Source organism: Micromonas pusilla (assembly GCF_000151265.4).
Source record: "Micromonas pusilla CCMP1545 genomic scaffold MICPUCscaffold_3, whole genome shotgun sequence".
Classification (NCBI taxonomy): domain Eukaryota; kingdom Viridiplantae; phylum Chlorophyta; class Mamiellophyceae; order Mamiellales; family Mamiellaceae; genus Micromonas; species Micromonas pusilla.
The window spans coordinates 1,758,956-1,784,522 of NW_003315884.1; the positions used below are offsets into that span (position 1 = coordinate 1,758,956).

Consider the following 25,567-nt stretch of genomic DNA (forward strand, 5'->3'; position numbering starts at 1 on the left):
TCGAGCTCGCGCGCGCGCGCGCGCGTGTGAGAGAGAGAGAGCCGCGGCCGCCACGCCGCCGCCGCTTCGTACGTCCGTCGTAGACTTTGTAGATACGCGCGAACGCCAACGTTCGGAGACGAGCGTCGCCTTCGCGAGCGACGAGCGAGCCGGGGAGACTTCGTCTCGTTCCGCCTTTCCTTCTGTTATTCGCGGACTGGAAGGGAGCGCTCGCGAACTTTCTGTTTCAAAAACCGCGCGGAAACGAAGGGCGTCGCATTGATGGACGTCGCCGCGTTCCTCCCGTTCGCGCTCGAACCCTGGCGCCTCCTCGGCTTCGGCGTCACTCTCGGCCTTCTGTCCGCGTATCTGGGGTGGAGAGAGCGCCTCGAGCGACGCGCGAGGGCGGCCGCGAAGCTCGCTAATCGCGTCGTCGCGTGAGGTGGAGCGAGGCGCGAGCGAGCGATCGCGTTGAAGCGAAGAAGAAGACGAACGAAGGATCTCGGCGACGCCGGAGCGCGTCGTCATGCAGGGGCGGGGATTGCAGGGGCGGGGATTGGGATCGCGCGCGTCGTCGTCGCAGTACACGGAGTCGCAGTACACGGAGTCGGACGACGACGACGACGACGACGACGACGACGCGCGGCAGCAGCAGCAGCAGATGCGGGATGAGCACGACGCGGAACAAACGGAGCCACCACAGCAGCAGGCGACGCATCCACAACAACACCACCATCCTCCTCCCTCGGCGGCGGGCGCGGAGGCGCGCGACCTCGAACTCCAACGCAGAGAGATCGAGCTCGAGAAGCAGCGCCTCGCGATGGCGTCGAAGCTCATCCTCGAAGCGCAACGGATGGAAGACGGCAGGAGACAGCAGACGGGGGGGCAGCCGTCCGCCGCCGCCATACCCGCCGCCGCCGCGACCGCGAACGCGATGACGACCGCGAGCGCCCACCCGCGCGCGTACGAAGGCCATCCGCTGCTCGCGCCGCTCGCGACGCTGAGCGGCGCGAGCGGCAGCGAACGCCTCGTCGCCGCGATGGAGCACGTCGATCGCGTCGTCAACGCATTCTCCGAGGACATCGGCCGCGCCGTCGCCAACATCCGCGCCGAGGTGGCGTCCGGCGCGTCCTAATCACACTGGTCCCCATACGACCCCGTCCGCGTGGTGGAACGCGGATCCTTAAGGACTTTCTCTCCCGGCGGTCGTTCCTCCGCCCATCACCACTCGGTTTCGATCCCCGACGCGCCGCGACGCCTTTCGACTCCGACTGACGCGCCCCCGAACTCCGCCCCGACGTTCGCTTCCTATGGGCAAACACCCTCGACTCTCAGAGCGCGACGCGGCGCTGTCGCAGATCGCGGCGGCGCGGCGAGACGTCGCGCACGAGCACGAGCGCCTCCATCGCGACCGCGAGAGCTTCGAGGCGCACCGCGAGAAGCAAGAGGCGGACCTCGAGCTTCGATGGACGGAGCTGCGACGAGAGCGGGAGCAGGAGAAGGCGGAGCGGACGCGCGCGGAGAGAGAGCTTCGCGAGGCGAGCGCGCGCGCCACCGCGGAGACGCAGGCGGCGGCGTTGGTGCAGATGCAGGCGGCGCAGGCGGCGCAGGCGGCGAGTTACGGCTTCGGCGGCGGCTTCGGGGAGGCGCTGGGCCCCGGGACCGGGCCCGCGGAGCCGCGCGAGGCCGCGACGTACGGCGGCCTCCCCGGCGGCGCGCGAGGGGAGGGGGCGGTTCGCATCCCCCCGGACGGCGGCGGTTCGTATCCGTATCCGTATCCGGAACCGGACCCGTACGCGTACGCGCACGCGTCGTCGTCTTCCGCGCGAGGGGCTGTCGGCGTCGGCGAGAAGCCGCCCCCCGGCGCGTCCGTCGTCCTCGCGCTCGGCGGGTTGCGCCGCGCGGACGCGCCCACGCGCGCCGCGGAGGCGTATGAGGTGCGTTCTATATACTGGTTCCCATACGGCCGCGTTCGCGTGGTGAACGCCGATCCTTAAGGACTTTGCCCGGCGCATCTCTCCGCCCAGGGTCCCTCGCTTTCAATCCCCGCCATCGACGCCTTTCTACTCCAACTGACGCCTTTCAACTCCACCCCGACGTTCGCTCGTATAGAACGGCCCTGAGCCGGGCGCGGGGGGCTGGAAGACGCTTCCGGAGATGTCCACGCCGCGGGGGTACCTCGCGGTGGCGGCGAAGGGGAGAGGCGACGGCGCGCTCGCGATCGGCGGGAGCGACGGTCGCAACACGCTGTCCTCGGTCGAGGTGCGAACGATCTCGTTCGTTTTGGACGTGTTACGCGTTCTGTTTGGTTTTTCGGTTTGGATTTTTTTGGTCGGGTTGGGTCGCGCCCCGCCCCGGTCGCGCTTCGACTGACGACGTAACGTCGCGATCCCTTCCGTTACTTATCCATCCACCCAACCATCGCACACTTCTTCTTCTTCTTCTTCTTCACCCTCGCGCAGGAATACACGACGTCCACGAACGAGTGGAGGGTCGTCGCGTCGATGACGAAACCGCGCATATGGCTCGCGGCGGCCACCGTCGGCGAGCGCACCTACGCCGTCGGCGGGTTCGACGGCGCGGAGTACCTGGACCTCGTCGAAGTATACCAACCCGGCCCTCGCGACGCGAAGATCGGCTCGCTAGCGGCGTTGGGGACGTGGCACACCGCGCGGCCGTTATCCAGCGGGCGCAGCACGCTCGGGTTGGCCGCGTGCGACGGCGTCTTGTACGCGATCGGAGGTTTCGCGGCGCCGAATTATCTCTCAGGCGCGTTCTCCTTACACTGGTTCCCATACGACCCCGTCGGCGTGGTGAACGCCGATCCTTAAGGACTTTTCCCGGCGCATCTCTACGCCCACCCCTCGCTTTCAGTCCCCGCCCTCGGCGCCTTTCAACTCTATCTGACGCCTATGAACTCCACCCCGACATCGCTTTGTATGGAACGCACCTCAGTCGTCGAGGCGTACGATCCGAACGCGGACCAGTGGTGGGGCGTGAAGCCGCTGCCCGCGCCCCGGCGCGACCACGGCGTCGCGGGGATCGAGCACCGGCGCTGCGTCGTCGCCGCGGGCGGGTACGACGGGCAGAGGTACCTGGGCGACGTGGACGTGTTCGACCCGCGCGCGAATCGGTGGACGTCGGCGGCGCCGCTTCGCACGCCGCGGCAGCTCCACGGGATCGCGTCCGCGGGCGACGAGGTGTACGTCGTGGGCGGGTTCGACGGGAAGGAGGGGCTGCGGAGCGTGGAGGTGTACGACATGCGGGCGGACCGGTGGAAGGAGCTGGCGCCGATGAGCGGCGTCAGGTTCGGAGTCGGCGTCGCGGCGTTCTAGTCGTGAATCGACGGACGCGACATTATTCCTCTCCTTCTCCGTTCGAACTCAACGTTCTTCGAGTCTGTTCGAGATCGCGTTTTCCGTCCATCGCACTGCACATCGTCGCCAGATTCTCGCGCGCGCGGGCCCCCCCCCGCTCGCGCCGCGTCGTCGATGCCCGGGCCGGTGATGTCGTTCGCCCTCGGGCTCGGGCTCGGCGTCGGCGTCCGCGTCCACGTCGCGTCGCGGCGGCGCGAGAAGAAGCGAACCCGCCGCGGTGGTCGGTCGTCGCGCGACGCCGCAGTCGACGCGGTCCCGTCCGCGCGCGTCGACGACGCGCTGCGACGCGCGTCGCTCATGGCGATGCGACGCCGCCCGACGCCGCGCAACTACCGCGTCACGGCGCCGACCGCGGCGTTGGAATCCTCCTCGGACGCCGCGGACGCGGACGCGGACGCGGAGACGACCCCCGCGCCGCCGCCGCCGCCGCCGCCGTACGCGTCGCTCTCCGTCCCCGTGTACAGCCTCGCGACCGCGCCCACCTCCCCCGCGGGCGACAGCGCGGGCGTCGCGTCCATGAACATCACGACCTACGCGTGTCCGGTGACGATAAAGCCGTCGCGGCGGATGGCGGTCGCGCTGTACACGCACACGGCGACCGCGCGCAACATGCTCGCGACCGGGCGCGGCGTGCTTCAGGTGCTGAGGAAGCGTCACGCGCCGCTCGTGGAGCTGCTCGGGAAGCGCAGCGCGCACGACTGCGACAAGATGAAGGCGCTGCGAGACGACTTCGGGATCGCGGTCGTGGAGCGGTACGGCGTGCGCACCATCGCGGACGTCGCGGGCGTGATGGAGCTGAAGATCGTGTCGATCGAGCACGCGGGGGATCACCACCTCGCGCTGTGCGACGTCGGGGAGTACGAGAGCTTCGAGGGCGACGGGGAGGTGCTGTACACGGGGGACCTGCCGAAGGCGTCGTGAGGCTCGAGGCGAGTAGGATGCGCGCGGTCGCACTGTTAACTTCTTCGACTTTTTACTGTAAAAGAATGAGATGCGCTCTCCAGACGTCACCTCAAACGTCGCGGCGCGGTCTCGCTCGACGCGTCGTCATGGCGCGCGTCGTCTCGAAGCGCCCGCGCGACCGATCTCTGTTCGCCTCCCCGCTCGCGGAGTGCGCGGACCCCACGAGCTTCCTCCTCCTCTGCGCCGCGGTGTTTTGCATCTTCGCCGATCAAAACCTGCTCGCCCCGAACCTCTCCGCGATCGCGGACGACCTCGGGTTCGACGAGCGCGAGCGCGACGCGAAGCTCGGCGGACAAATCTCCGTCGCATTCTTCCTCCTCGGCCTCCCCGCGTGCCTCGTCATCGGCGTGCTGACCGACGTCGCGCGTCGCAAAGACCTGCTCGTGATGACCGTCGTCCTCGGTCAGGGGCCGTGCGCGCTCGCGGGGTTCGTGACGTCGTTTTGGCAGCTCTTCGTCCTTCGCGCGCTGACCGGCGTCGCCGTCGGCGGCGCGCTCCCGCTCGCGTTCTCCATCGCGGGCGACCTGTTCCCGCCCACGGCGCGATCGCACGCGTCCGGGACGGTCGGCCTCGTCATGCACGCGGGCGTGATCTTTGGGCAGGGCGTGAGCGGGTACGCGGGTCCGATTTTCGGGTGGCGCGCGCCGTTCGTCCTCGTCGCGATCCCGGGGCTGTGCGTCGCGTGGTTGGTGGATAAATACGCGGTGGAACCGAGGCGCGGGGGCAGCGACGGCGGAGGCGCGAGCCCGAGCGCGAGTCCGGGCGGCGGCGGCGTGGATGATAAGAAGATGGGTAGTAACGGTACAGATGCGGGCGTTACGACGTCGTTCTTCGCGTCGGACGCGACGTCGACGCGGGAGACGGCGACGCGACTGGCGAGGGAGTGGATCCGGAAGTCCGCGAACGTGTGGCGGCGACGGACGAACGCGCTTGGGTTCACGCAGGGGATCCCCGGGACGGTGCCGTGGAGCGTGATCAACGTCTTCATGAACGATTACCTCGCGAATGAGAAGGGGTTAGGCGTGCAGCTGGCGACGACGCTCATGATGACGTTTTCGGCGGGTTGCGCGTTCGGGACGATACTCGGGGGGTGGCTCGGGCAACGGCTGTACAACGAGCGCGGGTGGTACATGACCGCCGCGATGGGCGCCTTCGCGGTCGCGGGCATCTTTCCGTGGCTTTATCTGATCGAGTCGAACGACTACGCGCCGTTCGACGCGCGAAGGTTCGGGTTCAAGCTGATCGTGGCGTTCGTCGGAGGGAACCTCGCGGCGGTCACGGGCGTCAACGTGCGCGCGATGGCGGTCAACGTGAACCCGCCGTACGAGCGCGGGACCGCGTTCTCGTGGTTCAACCTGACGGACGACCTCGGGAAAGGGTTCGGGCCGGTCATGTCCGCGGCGTTGATCGCGTGGCTTGGACGCGAGGCCGCGTTTAAGCTCGGGATTTGTTTCTGGTTGCCGTGCGGCGTCATGTGCGCGGCGTGCGGATGGAGCATGAGGTGCGTCGTACTTCCGGAAGTACTTCCATACAGTATAGACTACACCGCAGTCACACGTTTTTCACCCATCCCCCGGTTTCAACAGTACGCGCACGCGTACGTCGCAGATCGCGACCCCTTTCGACTGACCGAAGAACGTCGCCCTCCATCGTCAGCGCGGACGAGGCGAGGACGAAGGCGGAGGTTGAGCTGTACGGACCCGCGGGGGATCGCGAGCTCGACTTCGAGGCGAGGGTGCCGTTGATGGGCGCCGGCGTCGGCGGGTCCCCGCTCGGGAAGCTCGTCTAGCGAGCGCGCGAGAGTGATACCCTAGACGACTATATGTAGTATCGCGCGGTGTCGTGCGAGTCTTTGTCGCGTCGCATTCGATGCGCGTTTCATTCAGGGTCGTTCTATACAAGCGAACGGTGGGGTGGAGTTCAAAGGCGTCAGTAGGAGTTCAAAGGCATCTAGGGCGGGGATTGAAACCGAGGGGTGGGCGGAGAGATGCGCCGGCAAAAGTCCTTAAGGATCGGCGTTCACCACGCGAACGCGGTCGTATGGGGACCAGTGTATAGAACGCACCTCATTCATCCTTCGGCGCGGAGCGCTCCGTCTTCGTCTCTTCTCTCGTTCGTTCCTTTCTTCGTCTCTCGTTTCGTTCGTCTCTTTCGTCGTCGCGTCGTCGTCGCGCTCACGCCGCCCACGCGCCGAGCCCCGCGCCTTCCTCCACCATGCGCTTCAGATCGTCCCCCGCTTTCTCGCACCGCGGCGACCCCGGCTGCCGCTCGTCCGCCCCCGCGCCCTCCTCCACCTGGATCGACCGCCACGCCGGCGCTTCTCCCTCCGCCGTCTGCGTCGTTAGGGTCGTTCCGTACGAGCGAACGTCGGGGTGGAGTTCAGGGGTGCGTCAGATGGAGTTGAAAGGCGTCGAGGCGTGTCGGGATTGAAAAAAACGAGGGGTGGGCGGAGAGAAACGCCGGGAAAAGTCCTCAAGGATCGGCGTGCGCCGCGCCGACGCGGTCGTATGGGGACCAGTGTATATATAGAACGCGCCTGCATCGCCGCGGACGCGCGTCGGTACGCCGCGCCCGGCCGAAGCCTCAGCGTGATCGGAAGCCGCTCGAACCACTCGCGCTCGGACCCTCTCAACCCGCTCAGCTGCGCGGGTCCCGGGACGACGTAGCAGTCCGAGAGCTTCCACCGCTCGCGTCGTCGCGCGAACGCCCGGAACGCGTCGCCGTCGACGTCCACGACGCGCTTGCGAATCACGAGCCGGTCGCATCCGAAGCGTCGCTCCGGCGCCATCAACCGAGCGAGCGGCACGCCCCAGAGATCCCAGCGTTTCGGGTCGTCCCAAGGGTTGGTCACCGCGGCGACGACGCCGCGCGCGCCGCCGACGGCGAGCGTCGCCGCGGCGTATCTATACGAGCGAACGTCGGGGTGGAGTTGAAAGGCGTCAGTTGGAGTTGAAAGGCGTCGAGGTCGGGGATTGAAAGCGAGGTGTGGGCGGAGAGAAACGCCGGGCAAAGTCCTTAAGGATCGGCGTTCACCACGCCGACGCGGTCGTATGGGGACCAGTGTACAGAACGCACCCGAGCGCGTACGCGTACGTCGCGTCGAAGTCCGTGGGCAGCCCCGCGCGTCCCTCGTACCCGCAAAAGTGCGTCCGGGATTCGAAACGCGCGAGCGCCGCCGGGTGCCGCGCGGCGAGCTTGGCGCGCACGAGCTCGGCGACGAGCGACTCCGTCTCGATCGCGCTGAGCGACGGGTTGCCGTGCGAATCCCTCGCGAGGAGCAGCTGCGAGAGGATCGCGTCCGGGATCTGCGCCGCGGCTTCTCTCGACGCGCGCGACAGCCGCGCGCGGACGTCGGAGTTCTCGAGCTGATCCGGCGCGGCGCGGCGACGCTCGGCCCAGACGATCGCCTCGCTCTCCGTGGAGTGCTCCGGCGGTCGCGGCGGCGACCCGACCTCGGACATGAGGTCCTCGAGCTCTCGCATCAGCGCGCTCGTCTCCGGGCAGAACGAGAGGAGGCCCTCGGGGAGAAGGACGACGCCGTGGTGTAAGCTGCGGGCGGCGGGCGACGGGATGCGATTGGTCAGCGAATGATCTGATTCGATGACGTGTCATATCGTGTGGCGGGTAACGAACGAACCGACGTACCCGGAGGCGGCGCGCGCGGCGACGACGTCTGCGATTTCATCCGCGACGTCCGAAAGGCTCCGACCGTTCGCCTCGATCTCCTCGCCGATGAACGAGAGGTTCGGCTGGCACTGCAGCGCGCACTCCAGCGTGAGGTGGCTCGCGCTTCGTCCCATGACGCGGACGAAGTGCCAGTACTTCCGCGCGCTTCGCGCGTCCGAACACACGTTGCCGATGATCTCCGAGAACACTTTGGGTCGTTCCATACGAGCGAACGTCGGGGTGGAGTTCAAAGGCGTCAGGTGGAGTTGAAAGGCGCCGAGGGCGGGGATTGAAAGCGAGGGGTGGGCGGAGAGATGCGCCGGGAAAAGTCCTTAAGGATCGGCGTTCACCACGCCGACGGGGTCGTATGGGAACCAGTGTACAGAACTTACCTTTGGAGGCGCTGTCGAAGCCGAAGCACGCCTCGACGCCGCCGCCGCGCATGTCGTCGTCGATCGTCTTCGGGACGCCGACGACCGCGCACTCGACGTCGTTCTCCGCGAACGCCTCCGCGAGGTACGCCGCGTTCGTGCACGAGTCGTCGCCGCCGATGACGAGGAGGCCGTCCAACGCGAGGTCGGTCACCGTCGCCGCCGCCGCCGCGAAATGCGCTTCGCTCGAGAGCTTCATTCGCCCGCTCCCGAGGAGGTCGAACCCGCCCATGTTCACGTGCTTGGACATGAGCGACGGCGTGATCGGCGTCCATCGCTTCTCGAGCAGCCCGCGCGGGCCGCCGACGAAGCCGACGAGACCGCCGGTGAAGCCGTCGGTGAAGCCGTCGAGATCGCGCGCGCGCGGCCTAGGCCCCGGCGGCGCGGGCTGCCCCACCCGGCTTTTTCTTCGGGGGCCGCCCGCGCCGCCGCGCGCGGCGCGAAGCCGCGCGAGGCAGTCGAGCGCGCCCGCGACCGCGTTGTGCCCGCCCGGCGCGGGCCCGCCGCTGAAGAGCACGCCGATGCGCGCCCCGGAGACGGTGTCGTCCTCGACCGGGCGCAGGCGTTCGGTCGCGAGCGACGCCTCGAGCGGGGACGCCGACGCGTCGCGCGCGAGCACCTGAAACGCGTGGCACGCGGCCGCGTGCGGGAACGGCCCGCGGAGGCCGTCGCGGTCCGCGAGGTCGACGACGCGCGCGGGCCCGAGCGCGGCGGCGAGCCGGTGCGTGTGCGCGCTGGGCTCGCGCGAGCCCGCGCGGTCGACGCCGTCGCGCGGGGGCGAGGAGCCGGGCGCGGGCGAGGGGCGAGGCTCGGGGGAGGGGGAGCGCGAGCGCGCCGAGCGCGCGCGGTCGCGGTCGTCGTCGACGGTGTACCGGAGCAAACGCGCGTCCGTCGCGAGCGAGGCTGGGAGGGTGGGGCGATACGCCAGGCGCGCGCGCTGGAGGGGGGAGACGTCAGCGTCCATGGCGTCGCGGGGGGAGCGGCGCGCGCGCGCGTCGTCGTTGTCGTGGTTTCTGTTCGGCGAAGAGAACTCGAACGCAGCGTGCAGTGATGACTGGACTGAGCTTCTCCACGTCCGAGAGAGAACAGACTAAGGACCGGACCGCCGTCACCGCCTTCCGCCGGCTACACCTTCCCCCACTCGTCCTCGAGCTTGCCGTTACTCCACCGCCCGTCCACGCGCACGCCGCCTTGCTCCGTGAGATCCAACACCCCCGGCCCGCACGGCACGCCGTCGCGCCACATCCCCTCGAACATCCCGCCGTTGGCGTACCGCAGCCGCCCTCGTCCGTCGGGCACGCCCGCGCGCCATCGCCCTTCGTACCAATCCCCGCCGGGGTACACCTGCTTCCCCTCGCCCTCTTGCTTCCCGCCGACCCACTCCCCCTCGTACACGCACGCGCCGTTGAACTCCACGCGAACGACCGGCGCGCGCCACCCGCCGCGGTCCTTATCGAGGACGCTCATCAGTCGGTTTCTGACGAACGGGTCGTCTTTTTCGACGTCGTCGTCGTCGCCGCCGCCGCGGCCGAATCCGAACAGCCCGCGCTTCTTCTTCTTCTTCTTCTTCGGCTCTCCCGCGTCCTCCTCCGCCGCGTCCGCGTCCGGGTCGTCGTCGTACGCGACGTTCGTGATGTCGCGGTACGCCACGACGTTCCCGTCGGCGTCTTCCTCCATCTCAAGAATTCTAACCGCCGGCGCGACGTTCGAGATGGTCGCCGGTAACGGCACGTGCACCGCGCGCTTCGGTCGACCGGAGACGGAAAGCGCGGGGGCTCCTTCCCTCGCCGCCGCCGCCGCGGACACCGCGGACGCGGACGACGCGGTCGTGGAGAGCACCGGTTGCTCCGCCGGCGACCGCCGCTCCGTCTCCGCCGCCGCCGCCGCCGCCGCCAACGCGGATGCGGCGGCGGCTTCAGACGCCCTCGCCGCCTCGAGCGCCGCCGCCGCCTCCGCGGCGACTTTCGCCGCGGCCGCCGCGAACGGATCCGGATCGTCGCCCCCCGCATCGATCGCGGGCGCGGCCTTCGCCACCGGCGCGGGGACGACGTCCGCGACGTCTTCCGGGTCGGGCATCGGAGGTTTCGCGACCTCCGGAGCCACCGCGAAGGTTTCGCGCGTCGCGGGTCGCAGCGCGCTCACCGCGTCCTTCAGCGCGGCGACGCGACCGGCGGCGGCGTCGACGCGCGCCTGACGCGCTGCGATGTCCGCGTCTGAAGCGGAAGCGTCGGAGGAGGCGAGAAGCCCGAGCTTTCGCATCGCCTCGGCGGTCTGCTCCGCCTCGGCGGTCTGCTCCGCCGCCGCCGGCGCGCCGTTCCGTATCCCCGTCGTCCCCGGCACGGACGGAAACGGCGCCGCGGTCCTCTCCTCCCCTCCTCTCCCGCCCCCGGGACCCCTCCTGTTCGCCTTCGGAACGAACGCCTCGCTCGGCGGCGACACCACCATGATCGTCGCCTCGATCCAATCCCTCGCCGCGCGCGCCGGGTCCTCCGGCGCGCTGTACGTCATGATCTGCGACGAGGCCATTCCATACAAAACAGTGCACCGGTCAGTTGAAAGACAATGCGATCAAATGTCGAAACCGAGCGACGGGTGAAAAACGTTTGTATAGAACGCACCTGAGGCGTCGCCGCGCCCGCGACGTCCGCGAGCGCGCGGCTCGCCGCGGCGCGCGCCGCCGGCGACAACCTCCGCCCCGCGCGAATCGCGCACGTCGCGAACTGCGCGCTCGCGAAGACGTCGTTCGTCAGAAACGGCGACTCCTCCGCCGCGCGCTTCACCGCGGAAGACACCGCCGCCGCCTCCGCGTCGTCCAGCGCGACGCGCGACGCGCCCAACTCCAAGACCGCGGCGCCGTGGCCGACGACCGCGGCGCCGCAGCCGCGCTCGGCGCCCACCGCTCGCCCCGTCATCGCGTCTCGAAACGCCTGAGGGTCGAGGGGCCATGCGGAGCGACGTCGGTCGGGGTGGAGTTGAAAGGTGTCAGAAGCGGAGTTGAAAGGCGTCGCGGTGTGTCGGGATCGAGACCGAGCGGCGGGCGAAGAAGTCCTTAGTAAGAAACGGCGCGCGCCGCGCCGACGCGGTCGTGTGGGAACCAGTGTAAGATAGAAGAACGCGCCTGCGTCGCGAGCGACTCCGTCCACGCGCTCGTGTTCTCCGCGCCCCCGAACCCTCGCGCGCCGACCCACGCGGGCGACGCGAACGACTCGAGCGTCGTCCAGACGCTCCACGCGAGCGCGGTGTCGCAGTACCGCGTCGCTTCCGTCACGGTGAGCGCGTCGCCGCCGGCGGAGACGCTGAACGTCGTTCCGTGCGAGCGAAGAACGTCGGGGTGGACTTGAAAGGCGTCAGAAGTGAAGTTGAAAGGCGTCGAGGGTGGGTATTGAAAGCGAGGGGCGGGCGGAGAGAAGCGCCGGCAAAAGTCCTTAAGGATCGGCGTTCACCACGCCGACGCGGTCGTACGGGGACCGGCGTGGTAATAGGACGCGCCTGAACGTCGTGAGCGATTGCTGCGGCACGACGACGAGGAGGTCCGCCTCTCGCTGCGCCTTCTCCAGGAAGTCCGCGGCGGCCGCGCTCTTCCGCGGGCCTTCGAAGTCGAACGGGCACGTCACCGCGAGGACGAGAAGTGGCCCCGCGTGCGTCATCGCCGCCGGCCCCGCGAGGCCGTTGAACCCGACTTTGAAGCCGAACTGCTTCCGGAAGCCGCGCTCTTTGAGCTCCGCGAGCGCGACGATCGTTTGGAGACCCGCGCCGGAGGCTTCGTTCGCGGACGCGACGACGACGATCACGTCCGGCGGGACGCGCCCGCTCCCGCCCGCGAGAATCTCGCGCGCGGCGGCTTCCGCGTTATCGCGCGCCGCGCGCCCGGAGACGTCCACGTTGGACGGAGGCAGGCGCCATCGGTTCGCGCACGCGCTCGCCTGGAGCGACACGGGGTCGGAGTTCAGCGCCCAGTACTCCGCGCGCTCGAGCGGGCCGCCGAGCGCGAGCGCGTCGACGACGACGCCGCCGCGCGTGCCGAGGCCGACGAGCGCGACGTTCGCGGCGGAGGCGGACGCGCGCGTGACGATACGCGGGCGGGCTTCTTCGGACGGCTTCTTCTTCTTCGCGAAACCGCGCGAAGATCGCGGCGACGCGACGACGCGCGCGCGGAGGGCGCGCGGCCGCGACGATCGCGACGACAGCGCGATCGCTCGCGACGCGGAGGACGACGCCGGCGCGACGCCGACGGCGGCGTTGGGCGCGCGCATCGCGAGAGGGCCGCGGCCGCGTGCGACGACGCGACGGACGACGCGCGCGCGCTTCTCGGTTTAAACGACGCCCATCAGCTGAGGAGCGTAATAGACGAGTTCTACACAAACGTTTTTCACCCACCGCTCGGTTTCAACATTTGATCGCATCTCCTTTCAACTGACCGATGAATATATTTTATCGCTTCTACGAATATTTTTCTCTGCTCACTCCTCATCGCGCAGCACCACGTACCCGCGCGCGCTGCCGCACTCGCTGCAAAACTTGGCGTCCCCGTCCTTAAACCGCGCGCCGCAGCGCCCGCAGAACGGCTGCGGCTCCGCGTCGACGCCCACCGGCGCCGCGACGCTTCGATCCGCCCCCCAAGCCCGCCGCGCCCGCCCTCCCTCCGTCATCGCGTTCGCGACGTCCCGAACGTCCGCCCCGAGCGCGACGCGCGCCATCCCGAACCCCTCCCTCGCGCCCTCGCGCGCATTCACCGGCGACGCGTCCGCGAAGGCCACCTCGCGCACGCCGCGCACGCCGTACGGCGCGCGCACCGCGTAGAGCCCGCCGCCGTCCGGCCCGCGCGTCGTGACGAAGATGGTGTCCAGCCCGCCGCCGCCGAACGTGATGGACGTCGGCGACTTCACGGGAAGCTCGATCTCGTGATCCACGACGCCGTCGCGGTTCACGCGCACGCACTTGGACGCGCCGGAGAGCGCGATCCACAGGCAGCCGTCGGCGTCGCACTGCGCGCCGTCGGGGACGCCGTCGAGCTCGTTCGGCATCTCGTACACGAGCTTTCGAGTGCCCGGCGCCGGACCGTTCGCGGGGTCGTACTGAGGGTCGTTCCATACAAAGCGACGTCGGGGTGGAGTTCATTGGCGTCAGTTGGAGTTGAAAGGCGTCGAGGGCGGGGATTGAAAGCGAGGGGTGGGCGGAGAGATGCGCCGGGAAAAGTCCTTAAGGAACGACGTCCACCACGCCGACGCGGTCGTATGGGGACCAGTGTGAGAAGAACGCACCTGAAACGCGTACACCGCGCGCGTCGGGGAATCGCAGAAGAACATGATCTTCCCGTCGGGCGTGAAACACGTCGCGTTGCTCACGCGGATCTTATAGTCGAGCACCTCCGTCAGCGCGCGCGGGGACTCCGCAGCGAGTCGATACACGCCGCCGATGGCGCCGCCGTCGCCGCGGTGGTTGCCGTTGTACGACCCCACGATCAAGTTGCCGCGGCGATCCGTCCGCGCGTCGTTCGGCCGCGTGTTCAACCCCGGCTCGAACGCGCACAGCGGCTCGATGACGCGCGTCCTCGGGTCGTACGCGCATATCCCGCTGACGTCCAAACCGAGGAGTAACCCCCCGCCGCGTTTCAGCGCGACGAAGCCGACGACCTCGCCGATCTCGTGCTTAGGGTCGTTCCATACGAGCGAACGTCGGGGTGGAGTTGAAAGGCGTCAGAAGTGGAGTTGAAAGGCGTCGAGGGCGGGCGTTGAAACCGAGGGGTGCGCGGAGAGATGCGCCGGGAAGTATTTGTCCTTAAGGAACGGCGTTCACCACGCCAACGCGGTCGTATGGGGACCAGTATGAAACTAGAACGCACCTTGACGGGCGCGCCGGACGCGCCGACGTTCCACGACCACACCGCCTTCCCCGGGGCGTCGACCCAATACAGCGTCTCCGTCTCCGCGTCCCACACCGGGCTCTCGCCGAGCTCGTTGCGACACGTCACCACCTCCGTCGCCCACAGCTTTGTCGGGCCGGACGGCGCGTCGTCGAATCCGAAGATTCGAGAAAAGTGATCCGCGTTGAGAGACGCGCCGCCGACGAGGCACCCGTCGACGTCCGGGCAACGCATGAGCTCATCCACGCTGTCCGGCTTGACGCTCCCGCCGTACTGAATCCGCGTCGCCGCCGCGGCCATAGGCCCGTGCGCGTCCTCGATCCAGCCGCGAATGAACGCGTGGACGCTCTGCGCGATGGCCGGCGTCGCGGTGAGGCCCGTGCCGATGGCCCACACGGGTTCGTACGCGATGACAATCTTTCCTCGCTCCAGCTCTTCCGTCGACACGTCGCGCAGCGCGCCGTGGAGCTGCGTCGCGCAGACGTCCCTCACGAGCCCGGCGTCGTACTGCGCCTTGCTCTCGCCGACGCAGATCACGGGCGCGAGCCCGGCGTCGAGGATCGCGCGCGTCTTGTCGCCGACGAGCACGTCCGTCTCGTGGAATAATTCTCTGCGCTCCGAGTGCCCGACGAGCGCGAAGTCGCATCCGACGCTGACAGCTTGCGCGAGCGACATCTCGCCTGTGAACGCGCCCGATGGCTCGTGCGAGACGTTCTGCGCGCCGAGCTTCACGCTGCTGCCGGCGAGGACGGCCGCGACCGCGGGGAGGAACGGCGCGGGCGGGCACACGAGGACGTCGCACCCGCGCGTCGCGGATCCGCCCTGCGCGCGGTCCGCGGCGGCGACGAGCGCGGCGAGGGATTCCGCCTCCCTGAGCGTCTTCGGGTTCATCTTCCAGTTGCCCGCCATGAGCGGCGTACGCGCGCGAGGTTGGCGATTTGAGGGCAGGAGCGTCTCCAGGCTCGCGATCGTCGCCGCGTCGACCGCGCGGGCGACGACGGTCGTCGTCGTCTTCGCATTATTATCGTCTCGACGAACGCCGCGACGTTTAGAATGATGAGGTCCGAAGACGCGCGGCGCCGAGGCGGCGGCGGGGAGCGCGCCGCGACGCGCGCTCGCGATGGACGCGCGGTGGTAGCATCGCGACGATAACGCCGCGGAGGGCGCGGCGGCGACGGTCATCGTTTCCGGTCCGTCGCGGGCGCGCGCGCGAGTGATGGCGGCCGCGGGGATTCTGGATAACCGCAGCGAACGAACCACGCGCTGAGCTGAGTTGTCGGCGTTTCCGTCACCACTCTGTGAGAACGAAGTCGCGAGACGCCAACTCGAGACGCCTACCGCGACCGCGACGGTCGTCATGAAACGCTATCTCTACGCGCGGCCGACCCCGGGAAGGGGCGACCGCGTCGTCGCTATCCTCTAGTCCGCCACCGCGGGCGCGGGCGCGCGCGCGGACGCGCCCCGGGTGGGACGCCTCCCCGACGCCCTCTCCTCCTCCTCCTCCTCCTCCCTCGACGTCGTCGAAAACGAAAACGCCTCCTCCATCTCGAGCTTCAGGGCCGTTCTATACGAGCGAACGTCGGGGTGGAGTTCAAAGGCGTCAGTCGGAGTTGAAAGGCGTCGAGGGCGGGGATTGAAACCGAGGGGTGGGCGGAGAGAAACGCCGGGCAAAGTCCTTAAGGATCGGCGTCCACCTCGCCAACGCGGTCGTATGGGGACCAGTGTGTAGAACGCACCTCAGCGCGTCTCGAAAATCCCGCGTCGTCTCGAAGCCCAAAACCTCCTTCGCGCGGCACGTGCTCGCGAGCGTCGCGCGCAGGTCGTTGACGCGCGGCGCCGCCGCGACGCGTTCGCCGCCCACCATGTCCGCGAGCGCGCTCACGCTCAGCGCGGTCCCGCTGCCGACGTTGACGCTGAGACCGTTCGCCGCCGGCGTCTGCGCGGCGAGCGCGAAGGCGCGCGCTACGTCCGACACGTGCACGAAATCCCGCGATTGCGAGCCGTCGCCTAGAAGATAGATGCGATCGATGATGCGAGACGTGGAGGGGGGACGCGATTGGTTAGTATACTCGCATGCCGTGATCAGAGTATTCGATGACGTGGCAATGTGTGTGGTCGAAAACGAAACGCGCCTTCGACGCGCAGCGGCTCCCCGCGTCGTTTCATCGCCAAAAACTTCCCCGTCACCGTCGCGTACTCCCCGTCCGTCGGCTGCCGCGGCCCGTACACCATGAATAGCCGCAACGACGTCGTGGGGAGGCCGTAGAACGCGTCGTACAGCGCGCACAGCTCCTCGCCCATGTGCTTCGTGAGCGCGTACGGCGACGACGCGGCCTCCCCCGAGGAAAACGGAATCGTCTCCTCGTGCGGGACGGACGCGTGCCCTGCGGACAGAGCGGAGGACGACGATTGGTTCGTCAGCGCGCTGACGTGGCACATCGAGCGGTCGTGGATGGATGAAGAAATAAATAAAATAGGATCCGATGCAGGCAGGCGGAGATAGAGACACGTGGCGCCATTTTAGAGGAGGACAGCGACAGCGACCGCGACCGCGGCGCGCGAGTCCTCCTACCGTAGTGCGTGGACGACGCGGCGTAGACGACTTTCTCGACTGTCCCCGCGCGTTTCGCCGCCCGCAGCACGTTCTCCGTGCCGACGACGTTGTTCTCGACGCAAAACGCCGTCATGTTCGTCGCGGACGCGTTCAGCGACGGAAGGACTTTGCTCATCGCCGCGAGATGGAAGACGACGGCGACGTCGTAGGGGCCGTCATCAGACGCGTCGATCGCGTCTTCTTCTTCTCGCGTCTTCGCCATCCCTTTCCCTTTCCCCCCGCCGACCCCTCGCGCTCGCATCGCGCGCTCGACGTCCTCGTACGCGCGCACGTCCCCGCGGACGAACTCCACGCCCCCCCCCGGGACGTTCGCCCTCGAGCCCGTGCTCAGGTTATCCAGCACGCGGACGCGGTACCCGAGTCGGAGGAGCAAGTCGACGAGGTGCGAGCCGATGAATCCCGCGCCTCCGGTCACGAGCGCGACGCGCGCGTCCGTCGCGTTCGACGGCTCGCGTCGAACGCGGACGCTCGCGCACGGGTCCTCGCCGGTCGGCGTCGGCGTCGGCGTCGGCGTCGAGGGCGTCGTCGGCGTCGCGGGTGAGCGCGGTCGCGAGGACGACGGCGCGGTTGGCGCGCGTCGGAGCTCCCCCTCGAGGGTTCGCGCGGCGCCGCCGGCCACGGTGCCGAGTGCGCGCGATTCCGACGGCGCCGAAGAGATGCGCTCGCGGACGGCGGCGATCTCGTGGACGGCGCCGCCGCCGCCGCCGCCGCTCATCGCGGTCGCCAGCGCGACGCACGTCGCGACCGCGATGAGAAGAGTCCACGTCCACGGCGAGCGCGCCGCGTTCGGCGGCATCGCGACCCGCGGGACGCGCCCCGTGCGCCGCGCCGCGGGTTTGTGGCTCGTGAGCGAGCACTGCTCGCCGGGCGCTGCCGCCCTGGGAGAGCCAGCGTAGCGCCAGCGCCAGGCCTCTCGAAACGCCACGTCGCGTCTGGTCGCGTCGTCGCGCGGTGTCGGCACTCTTCCACGCGCGCGCTCTCGCCCGCGCACGATGTCGACGTCCGCCTCGTTCGCCGCCGCGACCGCGGTCGCGCCGCGCGCGCCGCCGCGCCGCCGCCGCGCCGCCGCCGCGCGCGTCGTCGGCGCGTCCACGGCGCGGCGCGGCGGCGTCGCCGCGCGCCCGCCGCGCGCGACCGCCTCTTCAGATCTTCCCTCGAGATCCTCCACTCTCTCTCGCCTCGAGGGCGAGGAGCTCGCGACGCTCATGGACGTCATGGCCGAGGACCTGACGCACCTGTTCGACGAGAAGGGCATCGACAGGAACCTGTACGAGGACGACGTCTCGTTCGAGGACCCGCTGACGAGGTACGACAACATCGACGGCTACCTGTTCAACATCGGCATGCTCAAGAACGTCTTCAAGCCGCGATACGTCATGCACTCCATCGAGCAGACGGGCGACTGGGAGCTCTCGACGCGGTGGACGATGGAGATGACGCTGCCGGACGTGCCGTTCTTCTGGAAGCCGCGGCTCACGTTCACGGGGACGTCCGTGATGGGCCTAAACCCGGACACGAAGCGCGTGAAGACGCACTTCGACACGTGGGATTCGCTCGGGGAGAGCCAGGGGTTTCTGAACGGGCCGGGCGGCGTCGCGGAGGTGCTGCGGCAGGTCTTCGACTTGACGAAGGCGCCGGACATCGAGACGCCGCGGTACGCCGTGCTGCGACGGTTCGCATCGTATGAAGTCCGGGAATACGAACCGTTTCTCGTCGCGGAAACGTCCACCCCCGGGGCGTTTTCCGGCGGCAACGCGTTCGGCGTCCTCGCGCAATACATCTTCGGCGGCGGGAACGAGACGAACGAAAAGATGGAGATGACGACGCCGGTGTACATGACCGACGCGGGCAAGATGCAGTTCGTCCTCGAGCGGAAGTTCAACGGCGACGTCGGCGCGCTCCCGAAGCCGAAGGAGGGGACCGGGGTGGAGACGAAGCTGCGAGAAGGCGGCGTGTACGCCGCGCGGCGATTCAACGGGATCGCGTCGGAGGCGGGGGCCGAGGCGGAGGAGAAGCTCTTGACCGACGCGCTCGTCGCGGACGGGCTCGTCAGAGCGGCGGGCGCGCCCGCGTCGCTGGCGCAGTACAACGACCCGCTGACGAACCCGATCCAGCGTAGGAACGAGGTGCTCGTGAAGCTCGAGGGGTTCGATAAGACGAAGCTGTGACGCGACGCGCGAGGGAAGATCTTTTCGCGCGAGGACGGAGTCGGACGAGGACGCGAGACGCGCGTCGTTCGTCGTTCGTCAGTTTGTAATGCTACTGCCTAATGATTACCCGACTTGGTCTGCTAACTAAACTAAAAACGTAACTTATTACTGTACTTCCTCGTGTTGTACACGTACAGTGTGTACGCGATGACGCGCGGTCCGTCGATCCTTCATCACGAGATGCCCGCGCGGCCGTACTCGCCGTCGTCGATCGATTCGCGCGTCGACGGCGACGCGACGCTCGCGCGTCGACTCGAAGCTCGCGCGACAGCGGCGCCGCGGCGCGACGTCGGCGGCGAAGTCTTCCGCGCGCTGGACCACCCACCGGTCGACCGTCCCAGGCTCGTCGGCGCCGGGGTCGACGCCGCCTCGCGCTCGCGTCTTCTCCCGCGAGCGGCGGTTTCGGTTTCGACGAGAGAAGCGCCGCCGCCGCCGCCGCGTCCGTTTCGCTCCGACGCGGCGAACGCGGCGGCGGCGTCTCGCTTCACCTTCGCGAGCTTCTTCTTCAGCGCCTCTCTCCGACTCCCCGGCTCGCGCTCGTGTCGCACGACCCTCCGCACCCGCCTCGACGCGTGCGACGACGACGCGTCCGCGCGGCCGGGGAGCAGCCGCGCCGCGGACGCGAGCCGCAGCGCGGCGGCGCCGCCGGCGGCGGCGCGCGCCTCGAGACGGCAATCGTAATCGACGACGAACGCGAGCCGTCCTTCCCCGGTCAGCGGGCCTTTCACGAGCTTCGTGAGCGCGCTCGAGCGCCACTCCGGGGACGTCCGTCGGAGCTCCGGCTCGTCCGCGCGATCGACGAGCTTCGCGACGCACGCGGCGAGGTGCGCGACGTCGGAGACGTTTGGACACATGATTTCGACGACGCGGCACGTCGCCGCGCGCGACGTCGTCGTCGTCCGCGCGCCGAGCGCGGCGTGCGTCGCCGCCGCGCCGCGGTCGACGACGACGGACTCGGTCGTGAACACGAGCTCGGTGACGCGCGCGGTGGCGGCGGCGGCGGCGGCGGGTTCTCCCTCGATCGAATGCGATTCGCGCGAATGCGATTCGACGACGCGGCCGGCGGCGGCGGCGGCGGCGGCGGCGAATCGAGCGAGCCTGCCGCGGCGCAGCGCCGCCTTCGTCGCGGCGAGGTCGCGAAGCGCGAGCACGGCGGCGTCCTCGACTTCGTAGAGAAGCCCGCCGGACCCCGCGGAGGAGTATAACTGCGCGGATCGGCCGTTACCGGACGCGGCGACGTCCCGACGCGGACGCACGCGCAGACGCGTCGGGGGCGCCTCCGCCGCCGCGCCGCCGCCGACGATTCTTTTCGCCGACGCCTCGTCGTCGTCTTCGTCTTCGTCGTTCCCTACCGCTCCGGCCAACAGGTCGTCCACCGCGAGCCCGTGGGCGTGGAACATGGACAGGCCCAGCGTCGTCCCGACCCACGTGCCTTCCGCGCCGGGGGGTATCGCCGGCGGCCCGGTCGCGACGCGAACGAGTCGGTCCGCGATCGCGTCCGCGACGGCGTCGCCGATGGACGACTCGTAAAACGTCCCATCGTCGTCCGTTTCTGGAATCTCCCTGAACCGATCCCCGCCGCTCGCGTTCAGAACGATCACCGTGGAGTCGAACCCTGAGCGCGCGGCGGAGGCGACCGGGTTCGCGACGACGCCCACCGCGCGCGCGTCGCCGACGCCTTCGAGGATCGCGTCGAACGCGAATTTTTCATCGCCGATCGACACCACGCCGTCGTCGTCGTCGTCGCCGCCGACGCCGCCGCGTCGGCGCGCGTACAACGTGACGCCGACGTCGCCGGCGTCCATTCCCGCGTCGTCGTACTCGAACGGCGACGCGCGCGCGGAAACGGACGCGGCCCACGCGGCGGCGTCATCCTCGGCGTCGAAACTCGCGTCCAATTTCGCGCGCCGTCTCTCCGGCTCGGCGTCGCGCTCGGGCTCTGGGTCATAAGGATGAGGGTTGAACTCGTCGACGTCGTATTCGATATCGAAATCGAGCGCGGCGGCGGCAGCCGCCGCCGCCGCCGCGTGCGCCTCCGGGGTGAGACTCAGCCGCCGCCGCGACGACGAAGCCGCCTTCGACGACGACGCCGGCGGGTCGGGCGTCCGCGCCGCCGACGCCGCGAGTTCTTCTTCGTCTGAGGGTTCCGATTCCTCCGGCGCCTCGAACGTCACGCGTCTCGACGGCGACTTCGCCTCCTTCGCCGTCGCGCGCGCGCGCGCGCGCGCGGCCGCCGTCGTCTTCCTGCTCGCCCACCCGCGCGCCGCGGCTTGGACGCGCGTCGCCGCGGCGTCGAAAATCAGCCGCGTCGCTCGGACCATCGATCGCGCGCGGCCGCCTCGGTGGACGGATTGAATCCTCGTCGCCGCCGCGTGTCTTCTTGCGTCGTCGTCGGCGTCGTCGTCGGCGTCGGTCGCGATCGGAAAAGCGGCGTCCGCGGGCGCTTCTTCGACGGGATCGTCGAGCGAGCTCTGAGGGATCGCCGGCGTCGACTCTTCGCCGCCGCCGCCGCCGTCGTCGTCGTCGACGTCGACGACGTCGTTATCCTCCACAGCCTCCGCGGCGACGCGTTGGATCGGCGAGTCGCGCTCGGGCTCAACCTCCACCTCCTCCCGTCGCGGTTCGTCCTCGCGTGCTTCCGTCTCCGTCTCCGTCGTCGCGTCCATCGACATCGATCGCCGCCTTCGTCTCGTCGGCGAATTCAAGAGCTTATCCCTCGCGCGGACGTACGCGAAACTCCTGGGCGGCGAAGGCGGCGGCGACTGCGTGTGCGCGTCGCTCCTCACCCTCGGAGGAGAAGGCGGCGGCGACTGCGTGTGCGCGTCTCTCCTGGGCGGCGACGACGGCGGCGATAACATCGAGATCGCCGCCGCCCGCGCGTCGTCCTCGACGGCGTACTGCGACGCGACCTCGCGCCGCGACGACGACGCGAACGCCAGCAGACGCGGCGGCGACCGCGGCGGGCTCCGGTCCCGGTCCTCGCTCTCGTACACCGGCGACGTGTACGTCCCGTGCGTGCCTCGGATCGGCGTCGCTGCCGCGGCGAGTTCGAGAGCCATTTTCTGACGCTCTTCGTGGGCGCGCGCGAGCTCCGACGCGAGTCGCTTCTCCGCCGCAGCCTTCGCCTCGGAGGCTTCGCTCGCGAACGCCGTCGCCTCGAGGGCGACTTTCTCGAGCTCCGACGCGCGCGCCTCGGACGCCGCGTGCGTCTCGTGCAGCGCGCGGCGTTGCGAGAGCAGATGCGCGATCTTCGCGTTTTTATCGACCAAGACGCGTCGCAGCGCCGCGGCTTCGTGCGACTGCTTCGTCTCCTCGATCGTCGCTTTCGCAGCCTTTCGCTCTTCGATGATGCGCTTGACCTCCGCCTTCGTCGCCTTGCGCTCGTCGAGCAGCTTCGCGACGTTCGCGTCGCGCTCGGTCAGGGTCTTTTGCAGGATCGCGGTTTCCCGTCGCAGCGTGTCGACGAGGGAATTGAGCCCGGACGCCTCTCGCCGAAGGCTTCGGAGTTCCTCCGCGATGCCCGACTTTTGCGCGCGCTCGGACGCGAGCGACGCGTTCAGCCACTCCACCTCCGCGTCGACGCGATCGTGCGCGGACTTCTGACCGCGCACGACGTGCGTTTTCCAGACGAATAACGCGCGTTCGACGGCCGTTTTCTCCTTCCTCCGCCAGCGCGCCGCCGCGCGTCTCATCTTACCAACCTTCGCGCGTCGCGCGTACATCGCGGACGCCCATCGCTTCAACCTCCGTCGCGTGTCCTCGCGCGTCACGGACGCTCGCAGCCGCGCGGTGACGCCGCGGACGTACGCCGCGCCGTCGCGCACCTCGATCCACGCCGCGAAGACGCGAGCGATCGTCCGCGCGTCCCACGCCTTGGACGCGCGGGATAACCCCGCTTTTCGAACCTCGGAGCGAATCGCCGCCGAGGACGCGGCTTTCTTCAGCGCCGCGGCGATGACCTCGCGCGCGGCGGCGACGTCCTTCGCGCGCGCGGCCCATCGAATGAACGCGCTGCGAGACGCGACGCGGCGCGCGCGACGTCTCGCGCGCGTCAAGGCGACGCGCTCGAGCGTCCGCTCGCGCGCGAGAGTTTTCCACTCTGAAAAATTGTCGTCGACGCGCGTCGTCTTTCGACGCGTCACGAGCGCGAGAATCCCGACGCGGAGCCGCTTCCGCCGCGCCGCGGCGTCGCTCCACGCGCGCATCAGCGCCGCGACGCGTCGCGTCGTCAACCGCGTCTCGAAACGCGTCGAAACGCGCTCGAGGATCGCGTCGCGCTTCGAGCGCGCCGCGAGCGCCCGCCACTCTCGCGTCGCCGCGCGCGTCTCGCGCGCGTCGCGTCGCCGTCGAATCACGCCCGCGATCTTCCGCGCGCGCTTCGCGTCGCGCGCGATCGACGCCCAGCGCTCGAACGCGCGAGAGACGCGCGCGCGGCGCCACCGCGACGTCTTTTTCTGGACGACCACCCGAGCCCGGCGCTCGCCTTCGCACGCGTCGCGCCACGTCCGAAACGCGCGCCACCGCGCGTTTCGGACGCGTCTTTGAAACGCCGCGTCCGCGCGCGTTTCAGCGACCCGCGCGCGCCGCTCGACGTCCTTCGCTGTCTTCCAACGCCAGAACACGCCGTGCAGCGTCGCGCGGTTGATCCGGTTCACGATCCGCCGCGCGCCGTTGCGGTGCCGGATCGACTCGTCGACGCGTTTGATCCAACGCCAAAAAGCGTTCGCGACGCTCGCGCGCGCGCGTCTCGCGGCGAGCCTCTCGACGCCGACGCGGCGGCGGCGGCGCTCCCGCGCGCGCTCGCTCCACGCGAGGAGCGCGCTCCACGCCAACCGATTCGCGACGCGCGAACGCGCGCGGTCCGCGCGAATTCGCGCGAGGCGGCTCGCGACGGACGCGTCGTGGAAAGCCGCCCACCGCGCGAAAGCCGCGGACGTCTTGACTCGCGCCATTTTGCGCGCCGCGCGCGCGTCGACGCCGCGCCGCGTCTTCTCGTCGTCGAGACTCCCCGTCCACGCCGCGAACGCGGACGCGAGACGCGCGTGCTGCCACCTCAGCACGAACCGCGAGAGCGCCTTTCGAACGCGTCGGCGGCCGCGCGCGTTTCGATGCCACGTCGACAACGACGCGGCGGCGACGCGCGCGACGACGCGCGCGCGCGATCGATCGGCGCGCGCCTCCGCGACGGCGACGCGCCTCGCGGCGTCGTTCGCGTCGCGCGCGCTCGACGCGACGTCGCGCCACTCGTCAAAGACGGCCGCCGTCGTCGCGCGCGCCGCGCGCGCGGCGGCGCGCGCGAAGTGCCGATCCGCGCGCGCGGCGGCGGCGGCGTCGCGCGTCGTCGCCGCGACGCGCTCGGTCCACGAACGAAACGCGCGCCGCGCGCGCGAATTCTCCCATTTGAGCGCGAACGTCTTCAGCGCGCGCCGCGCGCGCTCGCGCCCGCGCGCGTCGTCGTTCCACGCGCGAAACGCGACGGACGCGGCGCGGTGGCGGAGGCGACCGAGCGCGCGCGTCGCCTTCGCGTTCGCGGCGGCGGCGCGCCTCGCCTCCTCCCCGGCGAGCCGCCACCGCGCGAACGCGCGCGCGAGCGGCGCGCGGCGACGCCGCGACGTCACGCGCGCCAGCGTCGTCTGCCAGTGCCCTTCGCTCGTCGCGTAGCGCCATCTCGCGAACGCGACGGCGAACGCGCGGTCGCGCGTCCGCCGGAACGCGCCGTCCGCGCGCGCGAGCGACGCGCGCGCGCGGTTCGCGTCGAGGACGCTCGATCGCCATCCCGCGCACGCGCGCGCGAGCAGCTGACGCGCAAATCTCGTCGTCGCGCGCCGCGTCAGACGCTCGCGGCGCGTCTCTTCGTCGACGACGTCGCGCCACGACGCGAACGCCGCGCTTAACAGACCGCTCGCCGCGCGGTAAAAGAGACGCTCCGCTCTGCCGATCGCGGCCCGGAGCCGCCGCGCGCTCGCGGCGTCCGCGGCCGCGGCAGCCTCCGCGGCGGCGGCGTCGAGCGCGGCCTGCTTCTCCTCGGCCGCCTCCTCGCGGAGAGACCTCTCGCGCGCCGCGGCGTCCTCGCGCGCCGCCTTTTCCGTCGCAGCCGCCGCTTCCACGACGGCTCTCTCCATCGCGGCCATCGCGCCGTCGTTATCGCCGCTCATCGCCTCGAGCGCGCGCGCCGCGTCCGCCTCCAGCGACGCGCGCAAGCGCTCGCGATCGACGACGCCGGACCAGGCGATGAACGCGCGGTGCGCGGTCGCGCGCCGCGCCAGCCGCGTCGATCGCTCGATCGCGCGTCGCCGCGAAATCGCGCGCTCCGCGGCGTCGCGCCAGACGGTGAACGCCGCGCGCGCGACCCTCCGCGCGCGTCGCTCCGCGAGCCGGTCCGCGCGCGCGACCGCCGCGCGATCGCGCGCGGCGGCGTCCACGACGGCGGTCCACTCCGCGAACGCGGCGGACGTTCGCGCGAA

At 69.9% G+C, this 25,567-nt stretch overlaps 10 protein-coding genes across 10 annotated transcripts in view; 5 read left to right on the forward strand and 5 right to left on the reverse strand.

The window, feature by feature from the left end:
* Positions 1 to 505: 505 nt before the first annotated feature.
* Positions 506 to 1,976, forward strand: MICPUCDRAFT_39033 (uncharacterized protein; the record flags this gene model as incomplete). The annotated part of the gene is made up of 2 exons (XM_003056991.1): positions 506 to 1,093; positions 1,398 to 1,976. 2 exons carry the CDS (start codon positions 506 to 508, stop codon positions 1,974 to 1,976), a joined length of 1,167 nt encoding a protein of 388 aa, XP_003057037.1.
* Positions 1,977 to 2,103: 127 nt separating this feature from the next.
* On the forward strand, positions 2,104 to 3,314 carry MICPUCDRAFT_14840 (uncharacterized protein; the record flags this gene model as incomplete). The annotated part of the gene is made up of 3 exons (XM_003056992.1): positions 2,104 to 2,241; positions 2,442 to 2,582; positions 2,943 to 3,314. Coding segments are annotated over 3 exons (651 nt in total), but the record flags the coding sequence as incomplete, so codon positions are not given.
* A 156-nt stretch (positions 3,315 to 3,470) lies between these two features.
* On the forward strand, positions 3,471 to 4,277 carry MICPUCDRAFT_56768 (uncharacterized protein; the record flags this gene model as incomplete). Its single annotated transcript, XM_003056993.1, has 1 exon — positions 3,471 to 4,277. One exon carries the CDS (start codon positions 3,471 to 3,473, stop codon positions 4,275 to 4,277), a length of 807 nt encoding a protein of 268 aa, XP_003057039.1.
* Positions 4,278 to 4,405: 128 nt separating this feature from the next.
* Positions 4,406 to 6,064, forward strand: MICPUCDRAFT_15669 (major facilitator superfamily; the record flags this gene model as incomplete). Its single annotated transcript, XM_003056994.1, has 2 exons — positions 4,406 to 5,092; positions 5,180 to 6,064. The coding sequence occupies 2 exons, from the start codon at positions 4,406 to 4,408 to the stop codon at positions 6,062 to 6,064; spliced, it is 1,572 nt and encodes a 523-aa protein (XP_003057040.1).
* An 887-nt stretch (positions 6,065 to 6,951) lies between these two features.
* Positions 6,952 to 8,942, reverse strand: MICPUCDRAFT_2464 (uncharacterized protein; the record flags this gene model as incomplete). Its single annotated transcript, XM_003057466.1, has 5 exons — positions 6,952 to 7,222; positions 7,395 to 7,868; positions 7,965 to 8,193; positions 8,378 to 8,696; positions 8,814 to 8,942. Coding segments are annotated over 5 exons (1,422 nt in total), but the record flags the coding sequence as incomplete, so codon positions are not given.
* A 599-nt stretch (positions 8,943 to 9,541) lies between these two features.
* Positions 9,542 to 12,669, reverse strand: FTSZ (prokaryotic-like GTPase; the record flags this gene model as incomplete). The annotated part of the gene is made up of 4 exons (XM_003057467.1): positions 9,542 to 10,927; positions 11,035 to 11,343; positions 11,535 to 11,712; positions 11,906 to 12,669. 4 exons carry the CDS (start codon positions 12,667 to 12,669, stop codon positions 9,542 to 9,544), a joined length of 2,637 nt encoding a protein of 878 aa, XP_003057513.1.
* Positions 12,670 to 12,876: 207 nt separating this feature from the next.
* MICPUCDRAFT_56774 (triosephosphate isomerase /regucalcin fusion) lies at positions 12,877 to 15,638 on the reverse strand (the record flags this gene model as incomplete). Its single annotated transcript, XM_003057468.1, has 3 exons — positions 12,877 to 13,491; positions 13,678 to 14,064; positions 14,259 to 15,638. 3 exons carry the CDS (start codon positions 15,636 to 15,638, stop codon positions 12,877 to 12,879), a joined length of 2,382 nt encoding a protein of 793 aa, XP_003057514.1.
* Positions 15,639 to 15,963: 325 nt separating this feature from the next.
* Positions 15,964 to 17,314, reverse strand: MICPUCDRAFT_10987 (uncharacterized protein; the record flags this gene model as incomplete). The annotated part of the gene is made up of 4 exons (XM_003057469.1): positions 15,964 to 16,286; positions 16,403 to 16,663; positions 16,852 to 17,086; positions 17,186 to 17,314. Coding segments are annotated over 4 exons (948 nt in total), but the record flags the coding sequence as incomplete, so codon positions are not given.
* A 784-nt stretch (positions 17,315 to 18,098) lies between these two features.
* On the forward strand, positions 18,099 to 19,061 carry MICPUCDRAFT_44138 (uncharacterized protein; the record flags this gene model as incomplete). Its single annotated transcript, XM_003056995.1, has 1 exon — positions 18,099 to 19,061. The coding sequence occupies one exon, from the start codon at positions 18,099 to 18,101 to the stop codon at positions 19,059 to 19,061; it is 963 nt and encodes a 320-aa protein (XP_003057041.1).
* Positions 19,062 to 19,276: 215 nt separating this feature from the next.
* The window catches only part of MICPUCDRAFT_39038 (uncharacterized protein), a gene marked incomplete at both ends in the record, with an annotated part of 10,743 nt that continues 4,452 nt past the window's right edge, over positions 19,277 to 25,567 (reverse strand). Inside the window, one exon of the mRNA XM_003057470.1 lies at positions 19,277 to 25,537. Within this exon, the coding sequence (XP_003057516.1) occupies positions 19,277 to 25,537 (6,261 nt within the window). The remainder of the gene's footprint in view (positions 25,538 to 25,567) is intronic.